Source organism: Hyla sarda, chromosome 3 (assembly GCF_029499605.1).
Source record: "Hyla sarda isolate aHylSar1 chromosome 3, aHylSar1.hap1, whole genome shotgun sequence".
NCBI classification, from domain to species: Eukaryota; Metazoa; Chordata; class Amphibia; order Anura; family Hylidae; genus Hyla; species Hyla sarda.
Window position 1 is genome coordinate 307,093,256 of NC_079191.1, and position 20,488 is coordinate 307,113,743.

The 20,488-nt window shown below is 42.8% G+C and overlaps 1 protein-coding gene across 1 annotated transcript in view; it reads left to right on the forward strand.

Annotated features, from left to right (window-relative positions):
* Positions 1-20,488, forward strand: part of GALNT2 (polypeptide N-acetylgalactosaminyltransferase 2) — an 84,498-nt gene that overhangs the window by 35,731 nt on the left and 28,279 nt on the right. The window contains exons 6-10 of the mRNA XM_056567007.1: positions 457-522; positions 3,026-3,147; positions 16,813-16,900; positions 17,847-17,934; positions 19,538-19,641. Coding sequence (XP_056422982.1) covers positions 457-522; positions 3,026-3,147; positions 16,813-16,900; positions 17,847-17,934; positions 19,538-19,641 — 468 coding nt within the window. The remainder of the gene's footprint in view (positions 1-456; positions 523-3,025; positions 3,148-16,812; positions 16,901-17,846; positions 17,935-19,537; positions 19,642-20,488) is intronic.

Here is a 20,488-nt window from a genome sequence, read left to right on the forward strand (position 1 = left end):
GAAAGCATTGGCTTACCAGTTTTAGAGAGAGCGTTTGGATGTATTTTTCTTTGAGTTAAAGTATTTTTTTTTTTTTTTTTTTTTTGGTGCCAGAGTTCTCCTTTCAAAGCTTTTTTTTATTCTCACTTTGTATTTATTATGCTAAAAAAATTATTCTTCACAAGTCTTTTTTTTTTTTATAAAAAGAATTTGTTGTAACACTGTTTTTCTTATCATTTTCTCAGTAGAAGCTCAATGGCAGGAAACTTCTAAAAACAAAAACAAAAAAAAAAAAAAAACATTTAGGAAGTTCCTTAATTTTCCATTTAGAAAACAAATTAAAATTAATAATTAATTAAAAATGATCCATGCAAGGTGTCTATGGCCTTTAGATTTTTTCAGATTGCCATCCAGTTTAGCTTTTTCTCTTGTCAAATAATGCAGTACAATAATTAATTTTTATCACTTTTTTAACAGCTGAAGATGGGGCTTTACTTGGGAAGATTGAGAAGGTGCGAGTACTTAGGAATGACAGACGTGAAGGTATACATCTAATGCATTCCATATGGGGCAATGGGGAACAATTTAGGTTATACTTTGTATGCATTTGCTCTACATAGTTGAAAAATGTGTCCATAGGGCCCTACCAATAATCCTAATACGTTTGGTGGTAAAGATACTCTTAGGCCACGTTCACACAACGGAAATTCCGTGCGGACTTCTGCTTAGAAGGTCTGCACAGAATTTGCACTGCAGCAGAGTCCCGTTTAATTCATCGGGATTCTGTTGCTCTGTGCACACGGCAGAATTTCCGTGCCAGATTGTTCCATCACGGAAATTCCTTTTTCCTTGTTCGCACAAAGAATGAACGCGCTCAATGTTTGTGCGGATTCCGCACGGAGTGCATAACAGTCTATGAGATGGTGCATTCCGTGGGGTCTTAGCCGGCTCCCCACACTGTAAGCATGGAGATTTTCCGTGCAGGCACTCCACCGTGTGAACACGGCCTTACAGGGAAAATTTCTTTCCACCTCCATATATGGCATTCAGAATAAATCCATGTATCAACATCTGACTTCAAGAATTCTAGTATTATATTTTAAAGAAAAGCACCAAGGCCTTTCTTGATCTTGTTCAATGGATCAACCATCGCTACATCATGTGGTAGAGACTTTCATAGTCTCACTGCTCTTACAGTAAAGAATCCCAATCTGTGAGCTTGTTTAAACCTATAGACTCCTTTTTGCACTGGTTAGGGGCCTGGGTGTAAAATTACTGCAAAGATATGATGATATTTTTTGCAACACTTTTTAAGTGTGGCTTGATAAATGTGGTGTTTAGCCAAAACGTGATTCTTTTTATTGCGATTGCTTCAAAAAACTGACAGTTATTAATTATGCCCTTTTGTTTGTTGCTGGTCAGATAAGATACACTGCTTAAAAAAAATAAAGGGAACACTAAGATAACACATCCTAGATCTGAATGAATGAACTAATCGTATGAGATACTTTCGTCTTTACATAGTTGAATGGGCTGACAACAAAATCACACAAAAATTATCAATGGAAATCAAATTTACCAACCCATGGAGGTCTGGATATGTAGTCACACTCAAAATTAAAGTGGAAAACCACAATACAGGCTGATCCAACTTTGATGTAATGTCCTTAAAACAAGTCAAAATGAGGCTCAGTAGTGTGTGTGGCCTCCACGTGCCCGTATGACCTCTCTGCAATGCCTTGGCATGCTCCTGATGAGGTGGTGGATGGTCTCCTGAGGGATGTCCTCCCAGACATGGACTAAAGCATCCGCCAACTCCTCGACAGTCTGTTGGTGGATGGAGCGAGACATGATGTCCCAGATGTGCTCAGTCGGATTCAGGTCTGGGGAACAGGCGGACCAGTCCATAGCATCAATGCCTTCCTCTTGCAGGAACTGCTGACACACTCCAGCCACATGCGGTCTAGCATTGTCTTGCATTAGGACAAACCCAGGGCCAACCACACCTACATATGATCTCACAAGGGATCTGAAGATCTCATCTCTGTACCTAATGGCAGTCAGGCTACCTCTGGCAAGCACATGGAGGGCTGTGCGACCCCCCCCCCCCCCCAAAGAACCCACCGCCAAACTAGTCATGCTGGAGGATGTTGCAGGCAGCATAACGTTTTCCACGGCGTCTCAAGACTGTCGCGTCTGTCACATGTGCTCAGTGTGAACCTGCTTTCATCTGGAAGAGCACAGATGTGAATTTGCCAATCTTGGTGTTCTCTGGCAAATGCCAAACGTTCTGCACGGAGTTGGGCTGTAAGCACAACCCCCACCTGTGGACATCGGGCCCTCATACCACGATCATGGAGTCTGTTTCTGACCGTTTGAGTGGACACCTGCACATTTGTGGCCTACTGGAGGTCATTTTGCAGGGCTCTGGCAGTGCTCCTCCTTGCACAAAGGCGGAGTTAGCGGTCTTGCTGCTGGGTTGTTGCCCTCCTACGGCCTCCTCCACATCTCCTGATGTACTGGCCTGTCTCCTGGTAGTGCCTCCATGCTCTGGACACTAGGCTGACAGACACAGCAAACCTTCTTGCCACAGCTAGCATTGATGTGGCATCCTGGATGAGCTGCACTACCTGAGCCACTTGTGTGGGTTGTAGACTCCGTCTCATGCTATCACTAGAGTGAAAGCACCGCCAGTATCCAAAAGTGACCAAAACATCAGCCAGGAAGCATAGGGACTGAAAAGTGGTCTGTGTTAACCTCCTGCAGAACCACTCCTTTATTGGGGGTGTCTTGCTAATTGCCTATAATTCCCACCTGTTGTCTGTTCCATTTGCACAACAGCATGTGAAATTGATTGTCAATCAGTGTCGCTTCCTGAGTGGACAGTGTGATTGCACAGAAGTGTGATTGACTTGGAGTTACATTGTGTTGGTTAAGTGTTCCCTTTATTCTTCTGAGCAGTGTTTATACATTTGTATATTAACATAATCATTTTATACTTTCATGTGTCATCCATATGCTTATTTCAGTTGTCTGTTAATAACAGGTCTTATGCGTTCTCGTGTTAAGGGAGCAGATGCAGCCCAATCTAAAGTTCTCACTTTCCTTGATAGTCACTGTGAATGTAACGAACACTGGCTGGAGCCCCTACTTGAGAGAGTTGCTGAGGTAACCAGCTTTTTAAATTGACTGTTGCAGATAATATATGCCTTTGGAGTCTTTTTATGTTAGATTACCAGGTGGAATGAGAGTGCACTTGTCCTTACTGACTTGGGTCACAGTCTTCTCTGCCTCCAGCCTCAGGCTCATACCTTTTGGGTTGTATGATGTAAAATACATGACCTTCAAAATCAGTTGTTTTTGTTAGCATTGTAAAAATCTGAAAAGCAATATATTTGGCATATAACTACATTTATCTGGCGACCTTTAGTGTAGCTCATGCTTTGTGAAGTACAAAACTTGAGTAAAAGGTTGTGATCCCTAAAACTTTTAGTGGGTACATAACCGTTGTCAAGATCTACAGCAGAGTCCAATGTCTACTAGAATTGTAGCCAGGTGGTAAAAAATGATTGCACTGAACTTTTGACACATCCAGTCTCTTTTTCTTCCTGCTATTAAGAGTAGATAGAGACTCATTAGATTAATGTTTGCGTCCATTTTCTTAGGGCAGTTATTTAGTTCAATTATATCTCTCTAAGGACAGCCCTTAGAGATGAGCGAACTTCTAGTCATTCAGACTTCTAGACTCTTTCCTAGGACTGTATCCACCTTTTCCAGCCCACCGGAGCACCTGAAAGCTGAACTCATTTATGCAGGATAAGTCAACTGCCGAGCCGAGAAGTTTGTGATGAATCGAATCACTGTAACTTTGCTCATCTCTAGTGGTATTCATCAGATCACTAGTGGTGCCCCGAAATGAAAAGTTGTGGACCGTAACTAAAAACTCTGGATTTTCTTGGCCCAAACCAAGATGACTTTTTTTCTTTCCCCCATCCAACTTTTTGTATAATTGTATAATATTAGACTCAGAGCTACAACTCTTAACACAAATAAATTTGTGTCACTGCCCTTTTATGCAATGCTGGTTGTTTTGTTTTTTTGTTTTTTGCCTGGTGGGAGTTGTAGTTCTGCACGAGCTACCGAGTCCTAGGTTGTAGATCATTGCTGTATAGCAGTACAGGGGTATTTCACTGACCACAAAGTATCGGACAATCAATTGGGCATAGCTGAGTACTTTATTATTAAACTTCTATTGATTTGCATGCAATCCCATTTAGTTTTGTCACGCAGTGGCATCATTAAGCCAACCTTTAGGGATGAATGGTGCCACCTGTTTACCCTATGGGAGTGTAATCTGCATTTGCATTGCAGGGATGACAGCCAGAACAAGTCCAGTAGCACAGGAAGGTTTTTCTTAGTGCTTCGGAGATATCTGCTTTGGGCCAACCCGAGAGGGGATTATTTTTTTTGTCCCTTTTTCGGGGAAATTTTTTTTTCACAGGTTCCAGTGCCTTTTCTGTAGTTGAATACTTACCATACATATGGTATGCTGTTTAAAGAAGGAAAGCAACTGTCCTGCTTTGCTGATATTTGACACGTGGTGTTGAAATGACAATAAAATAGGCTCACAGAGCATAAGAACACATGCAAACAAGGGGCAGTTTCTGAGCGCCAACTTTTAACATTTAGAATGTCTTAAGTTATTTCATTTTTGGCAGATTTATTTTGAAGTCTGATTGTTTTGACTTATATAATATACAATATATTATTATATTATATTGTATTATTATGTTATTAGTAGTATTATTGTATTATTATATTTAGAGATGAGCGAACTTACAGTAAATTCAATTCGTCACGAACTTCTCGGCTCGGCAGTTGATGACTTATCCTGCATAAATTAGTTCAGCTTTCAGGTGCTCCGGTGGTCTGGAAAAGGTAGATACAGTCCTAGGAAAGAGTCTACAATATATAATATTTTTTTCTTATAATAAACTGATTTTGGCTTACTCTTATTACAAATTAATATTTTGATATCCTGCTCTGCTTTAAAAGTACTAAAAAGTTTGGGTTAAACAGGACAGAAATAAATGGCTGTGATGGTAATAGCAGAATGCAGTGAATCGAGTCATTCAGATCATCCATTACTGCTCTGTTCACAAGGGGCATTTGAAGACCAGTGATTGGACCCTTAGCAATTTATACATTTTGCTTAACAGACCTTTTCCCTCTTTGCCTATTAAAGTAAATTATTAATTGCTGAATAGTAGAAGATATCAGAGCATGCTGAATAGAGGAAGTCTATGGATGATGTACAGGAACAGGCAATGTACAGGCTTTAATTAAGAGACAAACGAAGGAATTAACAGAACTTTGAAGTGCTTTTCTGGTACTTTTACACTGAAGAATAGACCATCAATGTATGATCAACTGGGTGCTAACATCCAACACCCACACCAATCAGTTGTTTGGCTGAGCCTCAACTTCAGTATACACTTAATGAATGAGATTGAAAGAAGGGTCAATTCACTTAGTAGTGGTCATGCTGGTTTACTGCAGCTTGGCTCCCATTGACGTGAATAGGAGCTGCGGTGCAGCTACCTGGAGCAACCATTATTCAATGAATGGAGCCTTTTGCTTCAGGCCCCATGCTGGAGCCACATTTATGGTCTATCAGATATTAAAGAAGATAATTCAAGACACTACAAAGTAATTGTAAAAGATTTTATATTTATTGAAATATTTGCATTATAAAGAATACCTAGTGTAGAAATTAAACTATGGTATAAAGCCATTTAACATGCAAATCTGCATGTTAGGAAATGGTTCTAAAGACATCCATATGTAACACTGAAACAACAGATTAGGCCTTTATTAAAAGGTACCTGTCAGATTCCACAAAAAAAAAAAAGTTACTTAATACCTAATCCTGACTATGTACAACCAATTTTTATGCCTCTATCAACTATGTTTATTATAAAAATACCTCTTTTCATTAGCTCAGTGTTAGAAATCCTCTCAGGAAAAGGGGTATGTCGCTTCCTTGTGGAAGGAGGTGATTGGTGCATCTGCTGATGCAGCCTTGTCCATAAGTCATCTCTTGTCTATGACTCATGGACACACCAGATGCTGCTGCAGGACTGGTTAGTATTCCAGTTGGTATGGGGACTCCTAGTGGTGGGATTTTCAGGAGCCGTTTTATTTATTAAATATAAAAAAAAAAATAACAATAATTAAACCACCATATAATTTTTATCAGTAACAAAGTTTTTGGATCTGACAGTGTCCATTTTAAGTGTGCTCGTGCTGCTGTATAGTTGGTGCCTGCATGCAGCTCATGTACAAGATGTATGTAGGGATAAATCTGCTATTTGTAGTCCTGTTCCTCCTGCTTCCAGTTACATTCTACTCCTGCTGGAACTGCTTGATCAGCCCAGTGATTGGCTAAGGTGAAAGCCGGAAGAACAGGACTGCAATGGGGACCAGAATAGTGGGAAATGGAAGTATGTTGTCTTTTATTTTAATGTACAGTGAGGCAAATGGTAAAATATAAAATTTGCCTGAAAAAACCTTTTTTAGATCACATATTTACTGTAGTTGAATGGTAACAGCAGTATAGTATTGTGGATAAAACCTTTTCATCCAAGCATAGCGTTGGCTGTTAATGTAGATCAGGTGTTGAAGTCCCCTTTTTTAGTTTCTTTAAATCCATTGTATAAAAATCTGCCATTTCTTTGATAAGTACTTACTACTTTTACTACTCTTCTCTAGACACACTGCACAACAGGACAAAAAGATGTAGTTCAGCCATGACTGCATTTCCTCTGGCACCCACTTGAGCCCTCTACTTGGTAGTTGTTTTTGTATGTGCTAATGTAAGATTAGTTCTGTGTTCTTCTCAAATTCAAAGCAGAAGCCTTTATAGTCTATTTTTGACATGTCATCTTCTAATTATATATCATAATTATAGGAGTCATGAACACTAAGCTACGTGGAGTGTTAAGATTAGAGATGAGCGAACTTACAGTAAATTCACATGATGATTTTGCTACACGGTACCTGTAAGCCGTTTTGTATATAAAAACCATATACAACCGTATTGAAAACTGTGTGTGTGTGTATGTGTATGTGTATATATATATATATATATATGTATGTATATATATGTATGTATGTATATATATATATATATATATGTATGTATATATATATATATATATATATATATATATATATATAATATAATATATACATACACCTCCCATGCAAAAAAATTTATGCAACAAGAAGTATCTGGTTGTGAACGGTTTTGTGAGTTTTTATTTTTTATTTACTGTACACAAAACTGCAGTCTACTAAAAACTGTAGAGTTTTTTTTTTGTTAGTTTTTTTTTTTTACATTGAAGTCAATGAAAAACGGATTGGTCTACGGTGGCATATGGTTTTTGGGATTTTTTTTTATTTTTATTTTTTTTTGCACATGGCAAACCACACCTACTTTCCTTGGAATTTCTATAAAACAATTTGAATTTAATTGCAAAAAAGTGTTACCGTATATACTCGAGTATAAGCCTAGTTTTTCAGCACGATTTATCGTGCTGAAAACACCCCCCTCGGCTTATACTCGAGTGAACTCTCCACCCGCAGTGGTCTTCCACCTGCGGACCTCCAGAGGTTTCAAAACTACAACTCCCAGCAAGCCCGGGCAGCCATCGGCTGTCCGGGCTTGCTGGGAGTTGTAGTTTTGAAACCTCCGGAGGTCCGCAGGTTGAAGACCACTGCGGCCTTCGACATCATCCAGCCCCCTCTCACCCCCTTTAGTTCTGTACAGTACTCACCTCCGCTCGGCGCTGGTCCGGTGCTGCAGGACTGTCCGGTGAGGAGGTCGTCCGGTGGGATAGTGGTTCCGGGCTGCTATCTTCACCGGGGAGGCCTCTTCTAAGCGCTTCGGGCCCGGCCCCAGAATAGTCACGTTGCCTTGACAACGACGCAGAGGTACGTTCATTGCCAACGTACTTCTGCGTCATCGTCCAGGCAACGCCTCTATTCTGGGCCCGAAGAGCGGAGAAGAGGCGCCCCCAGTGAAGATGGCAGCCCGGAACCACTATCCCACCGGACCACCTCCTCTCCGGACAGTCCTGCAGCACCGGACCAGCGCCGAGCGGAGGTGAGTACTGTACAGAACTAAAGGGGGTGAGAGGGGGCTGGATGATGTCGAAGGCCGTAGTGGTCTTCAACCTGCGGACCTCCGGAGGTTTCAAAACTACAACTCCCAGCAAGCCCGGACAGCTGATGGCTGCCCTGGCTTGCTGGGAGTTGTAGTTTTGAAACCTCTGGAGGTCCGCAGGTTGAAGACCACTGTGGGCGGATGATGACAAGAGGATGATGAAGGGGGGGTGTGGGATGATGACAAGAGGATGATGAAGGGGGGGTGTGGGATGATGACAAGGGGATGATGAAGGGGGGTGTGTGGGATGATGAAGGGGGGGTGTGGGATGATAAGAGGATGATGAAGGGGGATGTGTGGGATGATGACAAGGGGATGATGAAGGGGGGGGGTGTGGGATGATTACAAGGGGATGATGAAGGGGGTGGGGATGATGACAAGGGGATGATGAAGGGGGTGGGGATGATGACAAGTGGATGATGAAGGGGGGTGTGTGGGATGATGATGAAGGGGGGTGGTGATGATGACAATGGGATGATGAAGGGGGATGGGGATGATGACAGGGGGGGATGATGTATTTCCCACCCTAGGCTTATACTCGAGTCAATAACTTTTCCTGGGATTTTGGGTTGAAATTAGGGGTCTCGGCTTATACTCGGGTCGGCTTATACTCGAGTATATACGGTAATCCAAAAAAGTAAGTTTAGTTTTTTTTTTTCTTGTGCAAAAACTGATGCAACCAGACATCTTAATTTAAAACTCATACGGTTTAAAACTGTATGCAGTTTAAATTTACAGCACGTTGGCATACAGTTTTGTCAGTTTTTAAGAATGTTATGCAAAAAAAAAAAACAGATGCAAAACAATGTGGCAAAATTGTGATGTGAATGTAGCCTTACTGTCATTTATATACATTTTTGACATATTGTGCAGGTGTGTCAAAAGTTCAGATAATATCAACTCTCAGTCCTGAGACCCTCTGTGATTGTGAGTTATACCCAGGTGACACGTATGGCAGCGTGCCTCACCCTCTGAAAGGCCATAAGATCCAACTGGTGTGCTTCATTATAGTCTATAAAGCCCATCAGTCGGATCAGGCTGAGACCTGTTGCGATCTAAACTTTATACATTTCTAAACGACATGTCAAAAGATTATATAAATGACAGTAAGCTTGAAGGTGTTTTGTCTCCCCAAAGTAATCCTCTCTAGGAAAAATGTATGGTTTCCATCTCCCATTTACTTCAATGTGGAATGTGATTCAAATATAGAAACAAAACAAGAACAAAAAAGCACCCAGTGCCAAAAAATCAGCACAGAAAAAAAGTTGTGACACTTCTCAGAGGGGTTGGAATTCTGCCTCCAAATAATAAATTTCACCCCTGAGAACATGATCATAACTGAAAATTAAAATTGTATTGTCAAAGGTGCACTGAAATGCCATTTTATTTGGACACTCTGGTTTTGTAGTTCTTGATGATTTCCATCAGCTTTACAATCCTAAAGTAGACGTACATGTAGAGATCACTCAGTGCTGTCCTCTTCCCCATCATATTATGTAAAAGCAGTATACATATATTTCCTTGTACTCGATGCTTCCGCTTTTTTCCTGCTTCTCAGGCACTGACGGCATGCCTCTGCTCAGTAGCCAGGAGCTGACCTTCTATATGATAAGTTGCGCCATTCTACTGTTTTTCACCTCCTTTAGCAGCCCCCTTAGCAACAAAGCCTTTCTGCAATAAGTCTGGAAATGATTTGAAAGATAGATCAACTTAATTTTTTTTTCTGGCGGCGCAGAGAATACTTCAAACCTGTCCATGTAAGTGATCTATAAATTATCATAGTATGGCTGTAGAATAAAAATATTGTGGCGCAAAAGTCAGGGCTAGGAGCCTGTGAGCCAACAGTTGTGATGATACTCTCTTCCAGTGACATGAACCTAGGCAAAGAAAGAAACATGACCCGAGGCAACCATTTTAGTCACCTTCTAGCACTCTGAGGGCTATGAACTATATAATGGTCTGCGTGAATACACACACAGAAACAAAAACAAAATGATCACTTAAATGTAACCCCTTAAATGCTTTAGTCACAAAATTGTGCTAATAAATACAAAAACTCATGCAAAAAATGAAAGCTGTGGGGACAAAAAAAATTTGGCATAATTTTTAAAGGGAATGTGTCACCAAATGTGATTTTTTTTTTATTTTTTTTTTGGTTAACGACTTAAGGACCCGCCCTGGTACTTAAGCCCATCAGAATTCCGGTCCCCACCGCTCGCCGGGCGGGGACCAGACCGGGATGCCTGCTGAAATTGTTCAGCAGGCACCCCGTGCAAACCCCTGGGGGTTCCTGAGATCAATTCAGACCGGCGATCTGCGGTGATTCCGGGTCATATGGGTCTCCGGTGACCCGGAAAATAAGGGGGATCGGGGATGTCCAAGACACCCCCCCGATCCCCCTGAAGGGATAGGAGTCAGGTGGCAGGGGTGCCACCCCTCCTATCCCTGCTAATGCCCGGGTCCTTAAGGTGAAAATGGGCTGGGTCCTTAAGGGGTTAAATTAATTTTTTCACATTTGTTAAATATTTTTGGAAATATAAAACAAAAAAAATGAAATACTTGTCACAAAATATGAAAATTGAAATAACTTGTCATATCTCCCACTGTTGACCAGCAGATGGAGCTAACATGAGAAATCTGGTGAAAGCAAGCAACTTGTCTGGCTGCTGCTAATTAGACCTTGCCCTTCTAACTTCCTCCTCTATGTGCAAAAGGAGAGATGGGGGTGGGGGGTTTGGTTATATTTTGTTGGTACCTAAAGAGTTGTAAAGGACAGACTAGATGTCTCTTGATAGGTCACTGCTCCTCAGGGACTTCCAGAAAACGGTGCTGGCTCCCCCTTTCATTTCACCTAGCCTGTGCTATGCCCATGTGCAGTAAGCAGCCCATGCTTTTCTATGAGACACTCTGTCTTAACTTTGTCCTGTGCCTGCCATAAAGCAACTGTGTAGGTGTTGTGAATTGACACACAACAAAGAGGCTACAGTAATGGCAGCCCCCAGTACACACTTTATTAATAAATAACATTAAAACTACATTGTCCTAAAACTAAATACATAAATGAAATGCTGTATCTTGATAGAATACTTTTATTTATTAAAAAAATTAAATGGTGACACATTCCTTTTTAAAGGCAACTTGTAAGCACATTGGAGGGTATAAAAGCAAGGGCAGCGCAGGGCATGATCGAACACCTCATGTTCGTTGCAGGAAGTTTAGCGATGATAATGCTTGAAAAAGATCCTTATAATCTGGCGTGAGAGGTATACTAAGTAGTCATCGGAGAAGAGACCAAATTGCAACTAGTCACGGCTCTCTGCCGGTGTTATTGACTGGCAAAGAAGCTTCCACTGCAGGGCACAGAAGCCTCTTTACCTGGGCGTGCTGTGTGAACTTTTCAGTAATTCTAGTGGGGGCTGCTGATCGGTAAGTAATGGCTATTGGGGGAGATTTATCGTTGCCCATAGCAACCAATCAAATTGCTTTTTTCATTTTTAAATGGTCCTCTAAAAAGTGAATGAAGCGATCTGATTGGTTGCTATGGGCAACTGCACAACAGGTTTTAATAGCTCCCTTTGTACCTCTGTCATGTATACACTGGAGTCACCTTCACTGTTCTGAGAGTACTGCTGGGACATGCACGATTTTAGTATTATTTTTGAAACCAAATCACCAAAAATTCTTAAAAAATATGGTTTACAATAAAAACATATATTTAGTTTTTCTTGCTGAAAGTGTACAGCTGTTTGGACTTTTAAGATATAAACTTTTTTTGCAGAAATATTTTTGTTGCAGTGAAAATTTCAAATGGGCTTGTTTTTAAAGCTTCTTCTTAAGGGTAAATGAATAAGGCAGCAAGCTGTTCATCATGAGAGATTACTACAAGATTTAGCAGATGATCCTGTAACGTGATTGTATTAATAGCTTTAGTAGCTCTATCTTATTTTATAGATTGACTTTGATGACCGCTAAACAAATGAATGTCCTAATCAGAATGGTGATATATTTAACACTTGGTATTAGAAGAGAATAGGTGACCATATTTCAGTAGGATTACGGTTGAAATAAACCTTATAGCAGGGGCAACTTCCTTTTAAGCTTCAATTAAAGCTCCTACTTTAGAGTGTTCTATCTGAAGGCAGGAAGAAATAGTGGGACACATGCTGTGTCGTGTGTGTGTGTGTCTATAGTGTCAAAGAGGCGTTCCTAAACGCCAGAAGTCCTGACTGCTTAGACACTAGATGGTTGGTCAGTCCTGCCTAATTGACAGCTGGAAAAGGGTTGGTTATTTTTGCGCAAAAGGTTTGCATCTCTTTTACTCCCGAATCTAATGTGAGTGCGGCTTAGCAGAAGGGCATCCGATGACTCCTATGCATGTAATCTAATATTACAGAAATGGCATAATATCGTAGCTGAAGTCTACACTAGCTCATAGATGGCCTACATTTTAGTCTGTGACGCACAGACACAAATTTTTAAAATGGTCTGCACCTCTTAATATGTTTGTTGCAATTTGCTCTAGCAACTTTAATTATGTAAAGTGGCAGTCGGTATGTTTTTTATGCTCTTCAACGGAGCTTGTCCTTACACATTCCTGCACCGTCCAGTCAAGTGTTAGATACCTGATACCATCTTGCATATTAGCTGTAATAATTAGAGATGAGCGAACTTTTCAAAAATTCGATTTTGCCGATTTGCCGAATTTTCCGAAAGTTTGTTTCGATCCGAATTTTTTTGCGGCAAATCTATATTAAAAAAAGGCTATTTCTAGCCTACATACAGCCTCTTTAGGGGTATAGAACACTTTGCTGTGTTCTAAAACGCATATGGAGCATACTGGGGTAGTGAAATAATACTGTTATTCAGAATAACATGCAGATTACCGGCATCGCTTTTAGAATCATTGCCGCACAGCAGCACAATGACAGAGCCTGGTGGTGGCATCAGTGTCAGGAGACCATATAGTGACTGAATGACACAGCGTGGAGGTGTTGGCAGCATGAGGAGACCATATAGTGGATGAATGGCACAGCCCGGAGTTGCCGGAAGCATGAGTAGGCACTAGGCCTTCACAATCCCTAAGATTAAAAGATGATTTAAGAAATTTAAACCGAAGATTTTGGATAGCGGGTGCTACCTATGATAAAATTTGAATTGCCCAGGCCCAGCAGAGGCATCAGTAAACCATATATTGCCTGAATGACACAGCCTGGAGTTGGCTGATGCACGAGTACACACCAGAGCTTCACAATCCTGCCAAAAAACACAACAATTTTAGAAATTTATGAAGGAGATTTTGGATAGCAGTTGATAACATTTTCAATTCCCAGGCCCAGCAGTGTGCATCAGCCAACTCCAGGCTGTGTCATTCAAGCAATATATGGTTTACTGATGCCGAGTACACAGCAGGGCTTCACAATCCCCCCCTCCCAAAAAAAAAAAACACAATTTTTGAAATGTTGAAAAAAAAAATTGGATAGCGGGTGCTACCTATGAGAAAATTTGAAATTCCCAGACCCAGGCCCAGCAGCGACATCAATTTTTGATTTGAAATTTAAAACAAACTTTGAGTGTCCCGGACCCCAGCGTGTGGGTACGAAGGACCAAACATAACAAGCCCCCACAGGGCTCATGTGGCCGTGAGATGTAGGCGCAACGTCTCGATTGCCCTGACCGGCCATTGTTTCCAAGACTTTTCGCCAAGGCAAACCATGTGAAGAACAGCGTGACACCGCCGTGCCCTGCACACCTGGTATGCTGAAGGGCCACTGAGACTTGTCCGGGCAGTGGAGGCTTGAGACACAGTGGAGGATGTGGAGGCGGAGTAGCACACTGTCACAGGACCAACTGCCTGAGAGCGAGAGCGTGGAGGAGGGAGCGGTGTGACCTGTCCAAGTTGCTGTTGTGGCTGGGCAGTATTGTCCCTGCCCGTAGTTACAGCTCAACACTTCGGTGCTGCCGTGCACTTTTGAACACACAGACAGGCTCAAGGACTGGCCCACCTTCTCTTGTACAAACTTATGCAGGACTGGTCCTGCCCTCTTCGCAAAGAAACGACGGCTTGGGACTCTCCACCTCGGCTCAGCACAAGCCATCAATTCTCTGAAAGGTGCAGAGTCCACCACTTGAAAAGGGAGGGACTGCAACACCAATATCTTGGACAGGAGCACATTCAACTTCTGTGCCGTCGGATGAGTTGTCTCATACTGTTGTCTCTTGGACACTGCTTCGCCGATGGATTGTTGGCGGAATGGCTGACTAAAAGCGGGAGAAGCAGGAGCGACAGAAGGAGGGTTTGACACAATGCTCCCTTCGGCTGAGGTGGTGAAGCCTTGGCTGGATGAAGGAGGGAGCGGATGGCCACTGGGTGATGCAGCAGGCTGGAGCACTACATCGGAGCCACGGTTCTCCCAGGCCGCTTTATGGTGGTGAAGCATGTGTTGACGCAGGGCCGTGGTGCCGACATTGGAACCCTGGCCACTCTTCAGCTTCTGCCGACAGATCTTGCATGTGGCTACGTGAACCTCCTCCGGATGCCTGATGAAAAACTTACACACCGCCGAGTAGCTGATTTTCCCACCTGCAGTCCGCACTAATTGACTGCTACTGGCGCCGTCTCCAGGAACCCGTGGTCTCCCCCGAGCACGTTTGGCTCCTGAATTTCCACTCCTGCCACTACGCTGACTGCCAACCGTGCTACCGCCTTGCTGCCTCAAGGGCAACCTGCAACTCTCTTCTCCTGATGATGATGAAGCCCCTTCTGCACCCGGCTCCCAATTGCGATCGGCTTCATCATCATAAACAGGCGTATGCACGTCACTGATATCCTCCTCAGGTTCCCCAACAGTGTCTGCTTCAGGACCCTGAACCCTTGCAACACCGCCTCCCACGTCACTCTCTGCATCACTATTTGGCCGCCTAGCAGAGCAAGCGGCGCATGTCTCCTCCCCTTCTTGCCTGGGCAGTAGCTGCTGACTGTCCTCTATTAGATCGTCCTCAGTAAATAGTGGAGCTGAACCCACAGCATAAGATACTTCTTTAGGAGAGGGAACAGCATAGGACAAAGGCAATGGGAGGACAGGGACTGCTCCCAGGCCATACCAACTGAGGGTTGTGTCTGAGGAACCCACCGACAGTTGACTGGGGGTGTCAGATGTCACTTGTGGTGATGTGGATGAGCGTGTTAACCAATGGACGACGGCAGATGGGTTGCTGGTGGAGACACGACCGCTGGCTGATACCGGGAGCTCAGGCCTCTCACTGCGACTCCTGCTGCCACTCGCCCCTAGTCTGCTGCCAACTCTGCCTGAAGTATTTAGGCCTCTGCCACGCCTCTGTGTATGTCATGGCACTTCTCTGCCTGACATACTTAGTGCGTATATGAGGGTATTACAATACGCTACACTACTCTTTGAACAGTATTTGTCTAGAACAGCAGCAGGTGATTACTTATGGCTGTCCTTTCACAGTATGTAGGCCCTTGACAGATTAACAGGTACAAGATGGTAGAATACTTGGATGTACCTATGCGGTATGCACTGATGAGGGCAGTAATATGCGCAACTATACGCAGAAATAACTCTGTATTTTTGTGAAACACCAGCCGGTGAATACTAGTGTTTGGACTTTGACAGTATGTAGCCCCTTGACAGATTAACAGGTACTAAATGGTACAATACTTGGATGTACCTATGCGGTATGCACGGTATGCACTACAGTCCGCTGAAAAATTACGTATTTGTGAACAGCAGCAGGACCCAACAGTGCAGCACCACAATAAAAAAAAAATACAGGGATTAAACCCTAAATTGCACTCTGTCACACAATTCTGAGCAGCAGATTTGTGGAGCAAAAAAATACTGAATTGGGCTGAAAAATGAGGTGGTAAGATGGTTGATAAAGTTCAGGCAGCTTGGAGATCTGTATGAGGCAGCTGACAGCTATCTGCCCCTCTCTGCTGCAATGCTCAATAACGTGAATAGGTGGTTTAGCAATCAATGATCCTTCTCAGAGTAACAGCAAAGCACTCTGCACTCCTGTCTTTCCCTAATGCTGTTGTGACTAGCAGTTGCAGTGTAATGCTGTGGTATTAAGCTATTCACACACACACAGTCCCATTCTCTCTGAGTGCATAGATGAAATGAAGAGGCAAGATGGCCGCCGATTATATAGGGGCTGTGACATCACAGGGGTCAGTGAACACTGATAGGCAGCATCTCACATGTGATTCAGGGTCAGCCCCCCTACCTTCATTCCCGCCGCTGTTTCCCGCCCTCCCATAATCCCCTACCCCATGTACTCACATGTGGATCCGCCATCTTAGGTCTCCAATAGCCTGGAACACTGTAAAATGAAGTTTAATGAAGCGATTCGCGCGATCGAATCGCGGCGATATTCGCATTTGTTGCGGATCGAATATTTCATGAAATTCGTAACTAATTCGGGTTCGTCAGCTTCGATTCGCTCATCTCTAGTAATAATCGATAAAATATAAGGGGGGTTCTTTTTCACAAAACTGTATGAACTGGAAATATTTATTTACATATATTAATGTTTAAACGTTTTATTAAAGGTCTTGTGGTCATTGCATTATTTTGTCATTTTAGGACAGAACTCGAGTTGTGTCTCCAATAATTGATGTGATTAATATGGACAATTTCCAATATGTTGGTGCATCAGCAGATTTAAAAGGAGGTAAAACTTTATGACTTTTCAAAAAAAAATAATAATAATTCTTTTGGCCTGTAAAGATGCACTAGGCTAAAAAAAAAAAAAAAAAAATATATACACACACACATACATACACACACACACACTTCCCTGGTGTGGACAGTGTTTGTAGAAAGGTCAATATGACGGATTTTTGTGGTGTAGGGTAGTATCCTTATTCTTTAAAGCGTCCCCTACCCACAGGAGATTGGCTAGGTTTCAGTTGTGGTTGGGGTGACCAGAGGACCCAGCCTCTTACAATCTTTAGCATGAGGCCCCAGGTCTTTGTTATGAACAGATGTTTGTTATGGAGCAGGGGGTTGTGCATACGCTCCGCTGCTCCATTCAATGTTTATGGGAGCTGCCAAGGGTATTTGGGTGTACTTGGCTAGCTTTTGCAGCTTCATAAAAAAAATTAAGGGCGCAACAGTAAACGTGTCACTCGCAACTCCATTCATAACAAAGACTCAGTGCCCGTTCTGCAGATCACAGTGGATTCCAGCAGTTGGGCCCCCTCGATCTGACATTTATCCTCAGTTATTTTAACTGGTAATAGAAGAGGGGTGGGTGCCTGGTGGTCTAGGGTAGACTGAGTTCATATTTTATCATTCAGTATTGGTCTAAGGTGGAAGTGGGTGTTTGTTCTTCTTCTAGGAGGTGGATATATTTCTTGCTGGTCTAGTGTAAATGGGGGTCCTGTCAGAAAATGAAATGCAAAGTGCACAACACATTTAGCTCCCCTTCCCTCCGCTGTACTGATCATACACCTTAGAGTTGGCTAGGAACAGAGAAGCCTGTGTGGCTCTGAACAGGCACTAAGCCCTTTTCCTTCAGATGTGTCCCATCAGGATGTATAATTGGACTGTATTCTTTGACACTCTAGGGTACTCTATGTCTATGACATGCATTTTTTTACCTCTCAAATTTCTAGGTTTTGATTGGAACTTAGTTTTCAAATGGGACTATATGACTCCAGAGCAAAGACGGGCACGGCAAGGAAACCCAGTAGCACCAATTAAGTGAGTAGCTCTCTTCTAATCTTCTTACCTTCATGATCAATTCACACCTATAGTATCCTGCGCATATTTGATGCGCAGGATTTAAAGCTGCAGGGTTCAATGTAAACTAAATGACTGAACACCGCTTCAAATCCTGCGCATCAAATATGTGCCGGATACTGTATGTGTAGATAGACCCTAAATTATTATTCTGGTGTTAACCGCTAGAGTGATCTGAATCTGACTCTCACACAGTTGATCAGAATGCCCCTCCCAGCCATTTTAAATGTAGTGGAGGTAAAGAATGCACAGTGTTGCATACTCGTGTACAGTGAGTACAGCATAGGCTATTTCTGGCAGTCGCTTAAACTTTGAATAGAACGACCATGCAACGGCCTGTTTGTGCCCCTCGTATTACTTTTAGGGTGACTAAATGTTGTATGTCATGGATCCCCAAATCATCACATCAGCAAATGAGGCTGCTAAGTTGCTCCTCAGCAAAGGCAGGATTGATGCACCACCACGAGGCCTCCATACTTAAAGGGGTACTCCGGTTTATTTTATTTTTTATAAATCAACTGGCGCCAGAATGTTACAGATTTTGTAAATTACTTTTGTTAAAAAATCTTAACCTTTCTAGTACTTATCAGCTGCTGTATGCTCCAAAGGAAGTTTTTCTTTAAAAAAGAAAAAGAAAAAAGAATTCTGACCACAGTGCTCTCTGCTGACACCTGCTGTCTCAGGAACTGTCAAGATCAGGAGCAAATCCCCATAGCAAACCTTTCCTGCTCTTGACAGTTCCTGAGACACAGAGGTGTCAGCAGAGAGCACTGTGGTCAGAAAGAAAAGAACTTCCTGTGGGGCATACAACAGCTAAGTACTGGAAGGGTTAAGATTTTTAAATAGAAGTAATTTACAAATCTGTTTAACTTTCTGGCACCAGTTGATTTAAAAATCGGATTCCTAACAGAACTTGGATTTGTTTGTAAAGACAATACGGTTCCGGTCCATAGAAGTCCAATATGGGTGCCAAATTTCCTTCTATTAGGTGCCAGGCAATAGTTCAGGTAGAGACTGGGGTATTATAAAGGTGCCACCTGTGTCTGGATGGTGAACAAGGAAACTGTGGGACATGCTTGTGCTAGTCAGCGGATCAATCAAACCTCTCTATGGCTGGTTTCACACAGCAGAATGTCTGCACCGAATTCTGCATGAATTTAGCCTATACACTTCAATGTGATTCTGCTGTCCCATTCACACAGCAGAATTTCTGCTGCAGAATTTCTATTGCAGGAATTCCATTGAAGTGAATTGGCTATAAATTCAAAGAATTTTCATGCAGAATTTTTGCCGAAGGCTGTCCGGGCATGCTGGGAGGTGTAGTTTTGCAACAGCTGTAGGCACCCTGGTTGGGAAACACTGGTTTACACTAAGCCTCAGTTAAAAGTGGAGTTTTTCTGTAAAGGGAATGAAGTGTGAAAAATGAGTTTTTTAAAAAAAAATTTTGCACCTTTTTTTTAATCTATTTTTGTTCTTGTCAGTATGTGTATTATAAAAATCCTTTATATTATGGTTTCTGTTCTAGAAGCGCCACAGTCTTTTATAAAATCTCTGCTCTTTTCAGAACGCCAATGATTGCTGGAGGGTTGTTTGTAATGGACAAATCCTACTTCGAAGAACTGGGGAAATATGATATGATGATGGATGTTTGGGGTGGAGAAAATTTAGGTAAGTACAGGTGACTTCTTATTGCATTCTTGTTTCTTGCTGTACAAACATAAATATTTTATTATGAGATTTGTAGAAACTTTTAACTTCTACTGAGGTTAAATGATGGCAATGATAGTGTTTGTGGTATGGGTTAATTGTACGGTTGCCATTAGTAGTTTTAATGACATTAGTAGTGACATTATTATTGTACTGAATGTAGATGGTGGCATTATTTGTACTGGAGGGGGACGATGAGGAGGAGGATGATCATGAGGAGGAGGAGGAGGATCATGAGGAGGAGGAGGAGGATCATGAGGAGGAGGAGGAGGATCATGAGGAGGAGGAGGAGGATCATGAGGAGGAGGAGGAGGATCATGAGGAGGAGGAGGAGGAGGAGGATCATGAGGAGGAGGAGGAGGAGGAGGATCATGAGGAGGAGGAGGAGGAGGATCATGAGGAGGAGGAGGAGGAGGATCATGAGGAGGAGGAGGATCATGAGGAGGAGGAGGAGGAGGAGGATCATGAGGAGGAGGAGGAGGAGGAGCATGAGGAGGAGGAGGAGGAGCATGAGGAGGAGGAGGAGGAGGAGCATGAGGAGGAGGAGGAGGAGCATGAGGAGGAGGAGGAGGATCATGAGGAGGAGGAGGAGGATCATGAGGAGGAGGAGGAGGATCATGAGGAGGAGGAGGAGGATCATGAGGAGGAGGAGGAGGAGGATGAGGATCATGAGGAGGAGGAGGAGGAGGAGGATCATGAGGAGGAGGAGGAGGAGGAGGAGGAGGATCATGAGGAGGAGGAGGAGGAGGAGGATCATGAGGAGGAGGAGGAGGAGGAGGAGGATCATGAGGAGGAGGAGGAGGAGGAG